This window comes from Portunus trituberculatus, chromosome 28 (genome assembly GCF_017591435.1).
Source record: "Portunus trituberculatus isolate SZX2019 chromosome 28, ASM1759143v1, whole genome shotgun sequence".
Taxonomy (NCBI): Eukaryota; Metazoa; Arthropoda; class Malacostraca; order Decapoda; family Portunidae; genus Portunus; species Portunus trituberculatus.
The window spans coordinates 10,126,056-10,141,055 of record NC_059282.1 but is presented as its reverse complement, the minus strand read 5'-3'; the positions used below and the strand labels follow the sequence as shown (position 1 = coordinate 10,141,055).

The window sequence follows — 15,000 nt, the reverse complement described above, 5'->3', positions numbered from 1 at the left end:
TAAACAAATACTAAAACGTCTCCAGAAAATAAGTAGCAACATTTCACTATATATTTTTATAAAGAAAAAAATAAATAAATAACTACACAAATCTGAGTGGCAGTCTCTTGATTTGTACATTTGGATGTTTGTAACTGACACACTACCAGTCCACACAGTCTAACCATTATCTGTGGTCCTCTTCGTCAGGCAGTCTCCACTCGGCCAGTCGCCGTTCCACCTTGTTCCCGTCATGGTTGAGGTGGACGCTGTCGCTTCTTTATTGTCTTGGCTCAGTGTCCCATCCATGCCCTGAAAAAATATAACCCCTTCAGCACCATCGTGACACCTTTCCATATTCATTCTGCTTACTATTTGGTGATCTTATACAGCTTTAGAAACTCATGTAGGGATTAAAAATAGTGAATACTGTGAGCCCTTAACCTTCTGACCTCCATAGACCCTTCATGATGTCAATAAAATGGTCTAAGCGTACACAAATCTCAAGGTAAAAATGCGTCCCAGTACTGAAGAGGTTAGTTGTTGTTCGCGTGTTCCTCTCCATGCCCGGTACCTACACCTACTGATCTCACACGCCACCACCAACAGCCACACGCCACCACTCGCATCCACACGCATCCACACGTGACATTTCAAGGCTTAGTAAATATGTAAGCAACAAAACTTGGCTCGGTTACAAGTTAGTGTTATTAATAGCATCAACTGAAACTGTAAACCTGAAACCTTGACTTACAAAACCCTTCAGCTTACAACGGCGCAACTTGGACAAACTCTTAAGACTTTCCCACTTTCTAAAACTTAAGTGAAATAACCTTCTTGATCTTTCGGGAGTTTAAACTCGTAATCCATCCTGCCCTTAAGTTTTAACCCCTTCAGTACTGGGACACATCTTTACATTGAGGTTTGTGTACGATTAGACCATTTTATTGACATTAGGAAGGGTCTATGGAGGTCAGAAAATTAATGGTCACTTCCTTCACTATTCTAATCTCCCCACATGAGTTTCTGAAGCTGTATAAAATCACCAAATAGTCACCAGAATGAATATGAAAAACGCGTTATGGTACTGAAGGGATTAAAACAGCGTGGAGCTCAGACTAACACTAGGAAGCTAAGAGAAGCGTGACGATAGTGAAGGAAGCTTTCACTAACACACACACACACACACGCACGCACACGCTAGTAACCCAAAAACTAACAGCAGACAGAACCATGAACTTGTGTGCTGGGCGGTGGCTGTGGTGGTAGTGGTGGTGGTGGCTGACGTAAAATCTCCAGACGAAGGACATAGAGTGACTGACCATCGCTCTCTCTCTCTCTCTCTCTCTCTCTCTCTCTCTCTCTCTCTCTCTCTCTCTCTCTCTCTCTCTCTCCATGTCGCTGTAATGTAGACTCGTGTTATTCAAGCAAATAAATGGTCCTAAGGTAATAAAGTGGCTTGTCTATTAATACCACCTCCCTGCCAGTCTGTTGGTGTGTTTGTAGCTAGAAACACACACACACACATACCACATACACACGCACACACACACACACACACCACACCAACAAAAATACACAAAGTTATCTAAATTTACCTGCATGGCGTACTCTTTGTCCTTCCTCCTTTCCCACATGGCCTTCCCTCCTCCTCTTCCACGCCCCTCTCCTTACCATCACCTTGTAACACACGAGAGGGAAGTAGAGAGGAGAAAGTGAGACGTAAATAGAGCAGACACAAATTACAAGGAGGAAGAGCACTGTCAGAAGAGAAGAGAGGAGAAAAAAGAAGAGTTAGAAGAGGAAACAGGAGAGAAAAGAAGTATTAGAAGAGGAAAGAGGAGAAAAAGGAAGAGTTAGAAGAGGAAACAGGATAGAAGAGAAGAGTTACAAGAGGAGAGAGGAGAGAAGAGGAAAAATTGGGCGAAGAGGAGGAAAAGTTAAGAGTAGTATTAGAAGAGGAGGCAGGTAGAGAGAACAGGAGAGAAGAAGAATACAGGAGAGAACAGAACAGGAGAAGAGAAAGAACACACAAGAGAAGAGAGGGAGAGAAAGAGCACAAAGGAGAGAAGATAGGAGGAAAGAGAAAGAATATAAGCGAGAAGAGAGGAGGAGAGAGGAAGAGTATAAGAGAGAGAGAAGAAGAGAGGAAGTAACAGTGGTGATGGCAGTGGTGGTGGTGGTGGTGATGGTAGTGGTGGTGGTGGTAGTGGCACAGTGCCCAAACTAATTCTACATGAGCTTGGCAGTGAAATGTGTTGAGTGGTGAGAGGTGGACAAAAGATCTAGTCCTGCTGGTGCTGGTGTTGCTACTGGTGGTGGTGCTGGTGGTGGTGGTGGTGGTGGTGGTGGTGGTGCTAGGGATACGAGAACAGGAACACACAGAGACAGAGAACACGAGATTGAGGGAAGGAAAGTGAGAAAGACGAGATAAGAAAGAATAACAGGAAACAAGACGATAATTGGAAGAAAAGGGAAGAGGAAGACGAAAATTACAAGGAATGAGGAAAAGATAAGAAAAAAAGATTAGACTAGAGAGCAAAACAAGAAGAGGAAGACAAGATAACGAGGGAAGGAAACAAGAAAGACGATAATTGAAAGGAAAAGGAAAGAAAACGAAAATTTCAAGAAAAGAAAAGGAGAAAAAGGTAAGAAAAAGAAGAAAGAGAAAAACAGGAAAAGGAAAACAAGATAACAAGGAGAGGAAACAAAGAAAGAAGATAATTACAAGGAAAAGGGAGGGAGAAGACGAAAATTACAGGAAAAAGAAGAAAGAAAAGATAATAAGAAAGAAGAAGAAAGACAAGACTAGTGAGAAAGAAAACAGAAAAGAGAGAGAGAGAGAGAGAGAGAGAGAGAGAGAGAGAGAGAGAGAGAGAGAGAGAGAGAGAGAGAGAGAGAGAGAGAGAGAGAGAGAGAGAGAGAGAGAGAGAGAGAGAGAGAGAGACGAAATTAAGAGAAAACGAGATTACAAAAACGCAAAAAGACAAGAAACATGAAATAACGACAAGAAAGAGAGAGAAAACCAAAAAATAACAAGAAAGAGAGAGAGAGAGAGAGAGAGAAACCAGAACACTAAACAAGAACTAACGAAGAAACAAGATTAGGTAAAGACACACACGAAGATTCAGACCCCCCACTATCAAACATGCCTCTCAAACACCAACCATCGAGTCTCCAGGAAGCCAGCATGGTATCAATCGCTCGTAACTTTGACTACATCTGCTACCACGCCAAGACGAGGGAGGAGATGTGTGCTATGATCTATGACGAGAGTTATCTGAAGGTAGCGGGGCCCTTCCTGCAGCTGCGTGAGTACCTGTGTGTTCCTGTGTGTGTCTACGTACAGGTAGCAATCAATCGTTTTCATATTTTTCGTGGTAACTGTTTCTATCCAACGCTATTTCATTTATTTCCATGTTTATTGTTCTTGTTTATCGCTATCTTATTTTATCTTTATACTAACTGTTCCTATCTAACGCTGTCTTACCTATTTTCATGTTTCTTGTTCCTATCTATCGCTATATCATCTCTATTTCCATGCTAACTGTTCTTGTATATCCCTTCTTATTTATTTCCATGCTTACTGTTCTTATATATCGCTATGTTATCTTGTTTTTACCCTAACTGTTCTTATCAATCGTTATCTTATCTACTTTTCATCCTAACTGCTCATCTAGTTTTTGCTACAGTACGAGGTTTTTTTTTTTTTCCTTTCTGTCACTCCTATTGTCCGCCTGTCTAGTCTATTCTGTCTAACTATCTAATTTTTGTCTGTCTAAATTTCTGTCAGTCTGTCCACCTGCCTAAAATTTGACCACCTGTCTAGACTATTCTGTTCAACTATCTAGTCTAATGCAAGAGTTAACCAGTATTCTCCATCCCTCCTCCCTTTCTCTGGTAAACTCTGGAACTCCCTGCTTGCTACTCTGTTTCTCCTCCTTTCTATAACTTGAACACTATCGGGGATATATTTTGTTTGTCTACTGCAAGAGTTAACCAGTTTTCTCAGGCGTTCACCCTCTGGTAAACTCTGGAACTCTCTGCTTGTTGTTCTTTCTCCTCCTCCTTATAACTTGTAGACTTGCGAGGGGCACATTATATTTCTTGTACATACAATGAGGGCATTTTCACGGGAATTTGTGGACTAAAGGAGGTTTCTTGACATTAATCCTGTACCTCTTTTTTTGTACTTTTTTTTTTCTTGCAGTAAACCTGAGCGACTCTCTCAGAAACACACAAGTCATCTGTGTGTGAAGTGTAAAACGTGCACTATTTCCACTCATTCCAGTTTTCAAGTGGTATTAATGACATTCTCTCTCCCTCCCACTCCCTCCACGATGCTGTGATGCTGCTACGACATCTCCACGACTCCACTACGACTCCATTACGACTCCACTACGACCCTAAACTCCCTGTACACCCTCCACGATACCTCTATGACCCCAAACTCCCCCAAAACTTCCCCATTAAATCCCACGACCCCAAAACACCCCAACACACCCTCCACGATTCTTCTACGACCTCAAACTCCCCCAAACTCACCCGTCACAAACCACACGACCCTAAACCACCCTCGTACACCCTCCACAACCCCCAAACTCCACCCAAACCTCGTCCAAACTCCCACCAAAAACCCCACTACCCCAAAAACACCTCCACTAACCCTTCACGACGCCAACACCCCAAAAACTACCCCTAAACGACCCTCTGTGATATCTCCCCACTGTCCCCACCACCACCCATGATGCTGTGATGCTGCTGTGACCCTCCCCCTCCCCGCCCTTCCCGCCCCCAGCTAGCGCCGTGCTGAGTGGACTCCTGGAGGTGCTGGTAACTGATATGAAGTGCCGTCGCCTCAGCAGGACTCATTACCACGCTCTCATTCAGTCACATCTTGAGGAGTTTAAATTGGCTTCATCAGATGGGGAGGCTTTGAGGGCACTGCAGCTCCTCTTAGAACGATGCAAGGTATTTGTTTTGTGGCTGTTTCTGTTCCCCGCCTCCCTGGTTCCCCTGTTAATCGTCTGCCCTTGTTTGTGTTTCCCTGTTCCACTTCTTCCTCCTCCTTTCTTGTATTTGTTAGTTCAACAGTAAATGTATCAATCAATCCGGTTCCATTTCCTCTTCCTCTTTCTTCTTCTTCTTCCTATTCCTCCTTTTTTTTTTTCGTTGTCTTCATTTTTTGTTTGTTTATTCAATTTCAGTTACAGTTGTTCTTTTCTCTTCCTCCTCCTTATCTTTTCTCTTTTTTCCAGGTCTCTCTCTCTCTCTCTCTCTCTCTCTCTCTCTCTCTCTCTCTCTCTCTCTCTCTCTCTCTCAGCTCCTATTCTTCTATCATTCCTTCTCGTTTATCCTATTCTACTTCTTCTGTGCTTTTGTTTCCTCTTTTCTATTCTTTATCTTTCGTTGTGAAGTATTTCTCCTCTTCCCTATTCCCTATCCTTCTATCCTGTCTCCTCTTTCCTATTCCATATCCTCCTATCCTGTCTCCTCTTTCCTATCTTCTATTCCTCCTATCCTGTCTCCTTTTTCCTATTCCCTATCCTCCTATTTTTGTCCTCTTTTCTATTCCCTATCTTCTATTCCTCCTTTCCTGTATCTCTCCCTTTGGATCATGACAAGAGTAGTGAACCCTCCCCTCCAGCTCTCCTCGTTTCCCGGCTCCCCCTTCGCTGCTTTTCCAATCAGCTGACTTGTGTAAATGAAAATATCAACCCAAACTAACCTGACTAACTTTAACCTAGCATAACATGACCCTAACTTTAACCTAGATTGAGTTTGGTTATAGTTAGGATTGGTTAGTTTTGGTTATTTTCATTCACACGTCATGCTAAGTGATTGGAAGAGCTACGAAGAGAGAGCCGGGAAGCGAGGAGAGATGGACAGTGTGTGTATCTCTAAATTATCTCTCCCTTTCCCACTTATCGCCCTCTTTTTCTCTCTCATCTCCTTTTTCCTGCATTACTCTACTCGTGTGTGTGTGTGTGTGTGTGTGTGTGTGTGTGTGTGTGTTGGCAGCGGTCCAGCACCACGTGTCCACAGCAACAGTGAGGTTTCTGCACCAACCAAACACGCATCTTGTTTACAGCGCGCCTCTGCTGCCTCAATAACCTCTGTCTTATCCCCCCTTCCCAAACCCTTCCCACTCCACCCCATCACTACTCTTCCCCTTCTCTCTTCATCCCTCTACGTATCCTCCCCATATTACAGCTACTCTCTCTCTCTCTCTCTCTCTCTCTCTCTCTCCTGTTTGCATTGCCAGATTAAGACACGAATTATTTTTCTCCTGTGTTTGGTGACATCGCACGGTAAGGCACGGTGAGGCACGGCAGGGCATGGCTGGTACGGTACGTGGCCCTGTAAACCTGTCAAACCCTCAACAGGCCACTGCAGTACGTGAGCCGTGCATGTTTTTCTATACGTACCGTCTTCTGAAATGCTTTGCTCTCTCACCGCGACAGTTTTCCAAGGCCACAGGGATGACTAGCGGGGTTCTCAAGAGTGTTTCTCCTGTTTATAATGTGGAGATGTTATTTATTTGTCGCTAGAAGGAATGAAACAACCTTGATGAAAATTAGTGTAGCATTAATCCCTTCAGCACCATGACGCGTTTCCATATTCATTCTGGTGACTATTTGGTGATTATACAGCTTCAGAAACTCATGTGGGGATTAGAATAGTTAAGACCCTGGACCATTAATCTTCTGACCTCCATAGACCCTTCCTAATGTCAATAAAATGGTCTAATCGTACACAAACCTCAAGGTAAAAATGTGTTCCAGTACTGAAGGGACTAAAATCGTGAAGACTATGGCCATGAATCTTCTGACCTCCATAGACCCTTCCTAATGTCAATAAAATGGTCTAATCGTACACAAAATGATGGTAAAAATGCGTCTTGGTATTGAAGGGGTTAAATCAGTGTGTGGAAAGCAGTGGCGGTGGTGAGGTAAAATGATCAGAATATTGGCCGGAATACTCATAATATCCAATCTTGTATTATTATAACTTTTACTGATGCGCTATTTCCATCTCCTCCCCTCTCCTCCTACCCTCCTACCATTCCTCTCCATCCCCTGCCCCCCTCCCGACAAGCCAGCCGCTGCACCACATCTGTACCCGCCCCACCACATCTGTACCCGCCCCACCACATCGCGACTCCGGCTGTTCAGACACTTTCTCCATTGCAGAGATTTTGTATACGCTGGGGTCTTCTTATTTCTATTGTCTAAGTGTCTGTGTCTGTCTATCTGTCTGTGTCTGTGTATTTGTCTGTCTGTGTCTGCCTGTCTGTCTGTCTCTGTCTGTCTGTCTGTCTCTGCCTGTCTCTGTCTCTCTGTCTGTCCGTCTCTGTCTGTCTGTCTGTCTATCTATTTATCTATCTGTCTGTCTGTCTGTGTCTGTCTTTTTGTCTTTTTTATCTGTCTATATGTCTGTCTCCCCCCTCTCTCTGTCTCTCTCTCTTTCTGTCTGTGTCTGTCTCTGTCTCTGTCTCTGCCCTTCCGCCAGCCCAACAACTCCGTCCCATCACAGTCAAGGTAACGACACGCCTCTGTCCCATCCCATCCCATCCTATCCATCCCATCCCATCCCGTCCCGTCCAATTCCCGCCCAGTTCCCGCCGTCCTAGTTATTTGTGTCTTGCCTGACTAAGAACTCTGCGTCATCTTAATTTATCAGTCAATGTCGTGTACCCTCACCTCGCCCCTCCCCCACCCACCCACAGCTCACCCTCCAGGAAATGTCCCATAGCTCCCCCATCTTTTTCCCATCCCACACTCTCTTCCCACCACCTTTCCCTCGTTACTGTACCCCTCCCCATCTTAGGTCAGTATTCTGAAACGCTTTGCTTCTTCACCATGACTATTTTCCAAGGCCACAAAATAATTAGCAAGGTTTTCAAGAGTGTTTCTCCAGTTGATAATGCAGAAATCTTGTCATTCTGTCTCTGGAACCGTAAAGACACCCTTAAAAAAATTCGTTTAAACATAAATAAAGCCTTTTGAAATAGTGGAGGTGAAGCAGAAGGGTTTCAGAATAAGAGCCTTGGATGCATGTATTTCCCTGTGCAAATTCATCACCCTATTATTATTTACATTTTTTTTCTTTTTTCACGTTTTCCACGCCTCTGCTCCGCTGCGCAGTTCGGTCTTCATGTACTGATCATTTCGCGTCTCCCCAACCCCACCATTGTCCCACCCCACAACCCTCTCCCCGCTACTCCCTCGCGGCACCGCTCCACAGATGTTTTCCTCACGCATCTGTCCACCATGCACTCACCGACTCGCTCTTTACTCGCTTCGCGGCCCTGACTGACCCCTTCCCTCTTCCCTCGTGGATTCCTTCCCTGCATGACGCCAGAAGCAGCCATTCCCTCCCTCTTCCTCACGCCTCGGCCCATTAAAAGCCCCGCCACGCCCCGCAACGCCCCAAAACGTTCCTCAAAAGCCCTGAAACCCCCCGCCCTGCCACGCCTCACCGGTCAGCCAACGTCCTCTAACAAGCCGCGGGCCGTGTTGCAGCTTCGGCCGTGCTGGTTGGTCTTCTGGACGCGGTACGTGATCAAGGACGCATCAGACGACACCACCTACAGCCGCTCCTCCTGCCGCAGCTACAGGAGTTCTCCGTGACGGGCGTTGGGGAGACCATTCTGGCCATGCACCTCCTGACGCAGCGCTGCCGGGTAAGGCAGGGCGACCACAGCACCACGGCTATTCCTGGCTACTCCCTCCGTCCCCCTGGCGTCTCTGTCCCACCGCCCCGCTCCCCGACTGCTCCGCCCCCGCCCAGACGACTAGTGCTGTTTGTGTACCCCGCGCATGACGACTGAGTGAAGTGAACCCGGACGTGCATGACTAACCAGTGTGTGTGTGTGTGTGTGTGTTATGATTCACGCGGAGTTCTGCCTGGCCCCTCCCTCCACTGTCTTGTCCCTCCGTCACCCGCTTGTCATAATTAATACTTGAATAGCCGCCTTCTCCCTCACCTTGCCCTTGTCCTTGTTGTCCTTATCATTGTTCTCTCTATCTAGCCTTTCCTTGTCCTTCACTACACGGAAACATACACGTCCTACTCTTTTCCTATCCATCCTATCCTCCTCCTCCTCCTCCTCCTCCTCCTCCTCCTTCTCATCATCATCATCATCATCATCATCTCTTACTCCTACTCCTCCTCCACCTCCACCTCCACCTCCACCTCCACCTCCTCCTCCTCTCCTCCTCCTCCTCCTGCTCTTTACTCCTGCATTCACTCTCCTCCCACAATCTCACCCATTCCTCTCTCTCTCTCTCCCCTACAGCGCCTCCGTCGGGTGAACTTGTCTTACCTTCGTGATGCGGGTCCCGGCACTATGCTGAGGTTAGCCACTTGCCTCACCGAAGTCACGCACCTCAACCTGTCCATGACGCAGATAATTGACCAGGTGTGTTGGGAGTCAGGCGTGTGTGTTGCGAGTCAGGTGTGTGTGTGTGTGTGTGTGTTGGGAGTCAGTTGTGTGTGTGTGTGTGTGTTAGAATAATGACAAGGAAATTGAATGTGCGTGGCAAGAGAAAGTGGTTATGTAGTTTAGTTTGGCATTTTGAATACAATCTAAAGAAATTAAGAAAAGATTAGCTACTCGTACTAAAATAACTGACTGTATCTTTATTCATTTATGCCTTGCTTCCTCTCTCTCTCTCTCTCTCTCTCTCTCTCTCTCTCTCTCTCTCTCTCTCTCTCTCTCTCCTTTCTTCACAATCACAAATAAAACCGACAATTAGTATCATATATTCTCTCAACACACCCAGTCTCTCTCTCCTCTCTCTCTCTCTCTCTCTCTCCTTCTCCCTCATCCTCTCTCTCCTTCTCTCCTTCTCCCTCCCTCTCAACCAAAACAAAAGATTAAACCGTCACCTCTCCTGTAGATGCTGGAGGTGATTGGCCGCTACTGTCCACACCTTCGGGAGCTGGACGTCTCGAACACCAGCATCACTGACTCTGCCCTGCTTCGCCTCTCCTACAATGAGAAATACGACGTGGCGCTGTGTCAGAAGCTGGAGAGGATAAGTTTAACAGGGTGCCTACTTTCACCTACTGGGCCAGCCTACCTTGTGCATTACCTGCCTCGCCTCTACTACATTGATTACGAGCAGATGTTTCAGGTGTGTTTCGAAGTGTTTTCTAGGTGTGTGTGATGTTTTGTTTGTCTAATCCCTATCCAATCCTACTTAATTCCTACCCAATCCTATTCAATCCTACCCATTTCTAGCTAATCACCAGGTAGTATCCATGCAATCCTACTTAATCCTACCCAGTCCTACCCATTTCTACCCAGTCCCTAGCTAATATTCACCCAATCCTACTTAATCTCCACCCAATCCTACTTAATCCTACCCAATCCTAACCATTTCTACCCAATCTCTAGCTAATCTCCACCCAATCCTACTAATCCTCACCCAATCCTACCCATTTCTACATAATCCCTACCCAATCCTACTTAATCTCCACCCAATCCCTTGCAGGTATTCGAGGTGATGCAGGAATGGGGCGTGACGAAGGAAAACATGACTCTCTGTGACGTCTACCCTCTCCGCATCCTCACCTCCACCTGTGACCACGTCGACTCTACCTCCGTGGAAGTAGCAATCACCTCTGCCCCAAGATCATGGTGGGTACTGGAGATGGCGTACTGGAGGGGGGGCGGTACTAGGGTGGGTACTAAGGTGGGTGGGGACAAGGTACTGGTGTGTGGGTACTGGGGTGGGTACTGGGAGTTGGACTTTCATTTTTCTTCCACCAAAAACTGAAATGGAAATGAAGAAAGGGAAAAAAAAACTACCCTCTCACATTTTTCTTCACCCAACACTCCCTGACAAGACGAGAAAAAAGAAAGAATAAGTAAGAACAAAGAAGAATAAAGAAGAAAAAACATTAATTCAACCCTGTCTCACATTCCCTTCCCCCAAACAGGACCTGACAATCTCCAACGCAGTCATACAGAACGACTTGCTGTACCAGACCATGAGACTTGAACACCTGGCACACCTCAGACTCACGAACTGCGAAGGACTAACATTGAGCTTTCACGAGGGGGTGTTGCCTGTCCTCACCTTACGCGGACACGGCCTCATCTCGCTGCTACTCGCCAATTTCACCGTGGTGGATTTGATAGGTGAGTCAGCGAGAGAGTTTTGTGTACAATAGACTATTTTATTGACATTCTTAATAATGAAGGGTCTATGGAGGTCAGAAGATTTTAATGGCCAGAGTCTTCACTATTTTTACCGTGAGATTAGTGTACAATTAGACCATTTTATTCACATTAGGAAGGCTCTATAGAGATCATAAGGACTAATAGCCACAGTCTTCACTATTTCAACCCCACATAAGTATCTAAAGCTGTATAAAATCACCAAATAGTCACCAGAATTAATATAAAAACGCGTCCTGGTACTGAGAGGGTTAACAAGCGAACTACTCATAACGAGACAACTTGTGTCTCGTTACAGCAATAGGGGAGAGCTGCCCACGACTACAGAACCTTGCATTTAGTGACATTGCAATCTACGAGGAGATTCTGTACCCACGAGACAACCTTTTCAATACACTTGTTAACTTGGAGGAGAGAGAGAGAGAGAGAGAGAGAGAGAGAGAGAGAGAGAGAGAGAGACACACACACGTGGGGTTTACGGTATTACTGCAGTTTCCACCAACACACCACACGTCACTCTACACCTTCTCACGGTCTACTAAGCGTTTCAGAGAGTTTGAGGGCACGTTTTTCTAGAATAACTTTGTAAGGAACACTCATATCATTTGACACCCTCCCCTAATATCCCAATGTGTCATGAATCGTAAACAGTATATAATAATGGCACTTCTCCCTATAAAAACAGGAGAAAGTCACTTATCCCTCACGAAGAATCGGACAAGTGGTGAGAAATGGTGACGTAGTATTATCTGTGACGTACTAACAAGCTCCACCCACATAGTCCCTCCCCCTGCTCCTTCCCTCCCTCTCTTCCATCCCCCTCCCCATATTTCGTTCCATTCCTCCCCTTCCCTCCCCTCCCTTCCCCTCCCCGTCTATATTAGAGATGTATCGGATATCCGCATCCGCATTCGCATCCGCGGAACATCCGCATATTCTTTCACATCCGCATCCGCATCCGCATCCGCAGTTGTGATAAACTGAACATCCGCATCCGCATCCGCATCCGCATTTGTGATGTAATATACATCCGCATCCGCATCCGCATCCGCATTCAACAGAGGATGTGTGGATGCGGATGTGTGTTGTGTATTGCACAACCTATATATTATAGAGTAATATACTCGTAATATAGAGTATAGACACGCAGTTACAGATACAGACCAGCAGAGTACTGCCTGCTGCTTACAGACTTAGAGTTCAGACAGAGGTTAGAAATGTGTAGTAAATTTAGTGATGTGCGTCTAATGAATTAATTATCTAGTAAAACTAAAGCAAATAATATCACGGATTCATTTCCTTTCAAACTTACACAACGTAATGTGTCTAGAATTTAGGGGAAGGTCAGGAGGAGGGGGCGAATTTTACTTAGTGACTATGAAGTACAAACATAGTAAATAAACTGCAAACTGTGAATGGTGGAATGTTAGATACTCCTGTGTCTGTATTTACGTCTTCCTATGATTTACATACTTTCAAAGAGAGAAGTATCAACTATTAAGACACCATTCGAACTCATTTGGCAGTATTTTGGTTCTCCCACCTTGTTTTTATTTGTTACTTCTCCTGTCTGCATGGTCTGACGTTGAAACAGGCTTTTTTTTCGGGAGGGGAGGGTGCTCCTCTTGGTGAGAACGTTTGACGTAAAAAACATCCGCATCCGCATCCGCATCCGCGAGGATGTCATATTTTGATATCCGCATCCGCATTTGCATCCGCATTTTAGTAGAGACTGACATCCGCATCCGCATTTGCATCCGCAAAATGACATCGCATATACATCCGCATCCGCGGATGTCTGAAATTCGACATCCGATACATCTCTAGTCTATATATTCCCTACATCCTCTCTCTCTCTCTCTCTCTCTCTCTCTCTCTCTCTCTACGTCACCATTTCTCACCACTTGTCCGTTTCTTCGTGAGGGATAAGTGACTTTCTCCTGTTTTTATAGGGAGAAGTGCCATTATTATATACTGTTTACGATTCATGACACATTGGGATATTAGGGGAGGGTGTCAAATACACTGTGGCAAAATTTCATAATGATATGCGTGTTCCTTACAAAGTTATTCTAGAAAAACGTGCCCTCAAACTCTCTGAAACGCTTAGTAGGTGACACTTCTACCAGCATTTCTAACCCCATTTTACCCTATCGGAAAATGGGGTTGAGTTAGGTTAAGTTAAAACCCCGCTTTCCCAGGAGGTCCCCAAGCTTGTTAGACACAGGGAAAAAGAAATATAAGATGTGGTATATTGGTTGACAATGCAAATTTAAAGAGTTTACATATTCACGTTATATTTCTGCTATACCTATAGTATAAGATGTTTAATCCCTTCAGTACTGGAACACATTTCTATCATGAATTTTTTGGTAAGATTAGATGATTTTATTGACATTAGCAAAGGTATATGGGGGCCCGAAGATTAGCGGCCACAGTCTTCGCTATTTTAATCCCCACATGAGTTTCTGAAGCTATATAAAATCACCAAATAGTAATCAAAAGGAATATGGAAAAGTGTCAAGGTGCTATGTGGACCAAGACACATATAAAATACTTAAACATTTCTTATAGCAGAACAATAACGTGCATTTAAACCCTACGTACAGTAACACACACTCACCTGTCATATGCTGCAGGTGTGGACTAGCGTGAACACGGACACCTGCAGCGCCACCATCCTCCGTCAGCTGTTGAGTCACGCCCCGGGCCTCACTAACTTCCTGGTGCGCGGAGCTGACGCCCTCTCCGATAAGCTGCTGCAGGAACTCTGGGAGGTAAGTGAGTGGAGACAGTCACTCTAACCTGCTCCCTCCCTCTGGCGCCTCCCTCCTCTCGTTTCTCGCCGGCATCCTCCCCTCCCATCCCTTCCCTCTTCCTCCTCCTCCTCCTCTTCTCTTTCTCCTGTTTTTTTTTTTTTTTCTCTCTCTCGCTTGTTTTCTTCTTCCATTTTCTTTTTTCATTTTATTTCTTACTTTCTCGTTCCTCTCTCTCTCTCTCTCTCTCTCTCTCTCTCTCGTTTTCTTTCATTTTCTCCTTTTTTTTCATTTTCTTTCTTACTTTCTCGTTCCTCTCTCTCTCTCTCTACTTTGTATTCTGAAATACTTTGCTCCCACCACGACTGTTTTGCAAGGCCACAAGGATGACTGGCGGGGTTTTCAAGTGTTTCTACAGTTAATCATGTAGAAATCTTGTCACTCTGCCTCTAGAACCGTAAAAACACCTTAAAAACTCGTGTAAATTGAAATAAAAGCTCTTTTAATCAATGGAGGTGAAGCAAAGAAGTGTTTGAGAATACGAGGCAGATTAGGAACAGCCTAAGTCACGCCCCTCCTAGTGCCCAGCCAACACAGACACCACCCCAGGCACCCACCACCACGTCCACCTCACCCACCACCACGCCCACCTCACCCACCACGCCCACCTCACCCACCACCACCCCTCCACCCGACAGACCAACCCCATGCCGCGGCTGTCACGCCTCACGCTGGACTCTTGCCACAATGTCACCGCGTCGTCCATCTTCCACCTGCTGGACGCCGAGAACGACCTGACGCTGGTGCGGCTGTGGAGCTGCTTCCTCATCACCCGCCAGGACTCCCGCCACCTCCAGGCTTACGCCGAGGCCAGGAACTACAACCTCTACCTAGAGTGGTACAGCTGGGACGGCTGAGGCACACCATCCCCCTCCCCCCACCTCATCCTCTTCCCTCCGACCCTAATACCCTCCCCCGCCCCGCAGCCTCTCCCGCCCCGCCACGCCCACCGCCGCCAGATCAGTCTTGGGTCTTCGTGGCAGCGTTGAGAAGGGAGTTTGGTCTGCGCCGCGG

The 15,000-nt window shown here is 45.9% G+C and overlaps 2 protein-coding genes across 8 annotated transcripts in view; one reads left to right on the top strand and one right to left on the bottom strand.

The window, feature by feature from the left end:
• The window catches only part of LOC123510291, a 21,081-nt gene extending 7,150 nt beyond the window's left edge, over positions 1–13,931 (bottom strand). For 2 of the 7 annotated variants that reach the window (XR_006676454.1, XR_006676459.1), the window contains exons 1-4: positions 13,794–13,928; positions 9,874–9,976; positions 9,308–9,376; positions 165–291 (exon numbers count right to left, since the gene is read on the bottom strand). Coding sequence is in view for 1 of the 7 variants with exons in the window: in XM_045265293.1 (XP_045121228.1) it covers positions 165–291; positions 1,578–1,616 (166 nt within the window). In the remaining 6 variants the exon portion in view is untranslated. Of the gene's footprint in view, positions 1–164; positions 292–1,577; positions 1,660–9,307; positions 9,425–9,873; positions 9,977–13,793 lie in introns of those variants that run through there. The other 5 variants (XR_006676458.1, XR_006676463.1, XR_006676456.1 and 2 more) reach the window with 5 other exon arrangements.
• LOC123510292 overlaps positions 2,989–15,000 on the top strand; it is a 12,156-nt gene continuing 144 nt past the window's right edge. Inside the window, exons 1-9 of the mRNA XM_045265296.1 lie at positions 2,989–3,290; positions 8,505–8,665; positions 9,281–9,403; positions 9,885–10,121; positions 10,482–10,631; positions 10,930–11,131; positions 11,469–11,581; positions 13,810–13,947; positions 14,625–15,000. The exon at positions 14,625–15,000 is cut by the window's right edge and continues 144 nt beyond it. Coding sequence (XP_045121231.1) covers positions 3,128–3,290; positions 8,505–8,665; positions 9,281–9,403; positions 9,885–10,121; positions 10,482–10,631; positions 10,930–11,131; positions 11,469–11,581; positions 13,810–13,947; positions 14,625–14,843 — 1,506 coding nt within the window. The 5' untranslated portion in view covers positions 2,989–3,127 and the 3' untranslated portion in view covers positions 14,844–15,000. The remainder of the gene's footprint in view (positions 3,291–8,504; positions 8,666–9,280; positions 9,404–9,884; positions 10,122–10,481; positions 10,632–10,929; positions 11,132–11,468; positions 11,582–13,809; positions 13,948–14,624) is intronic.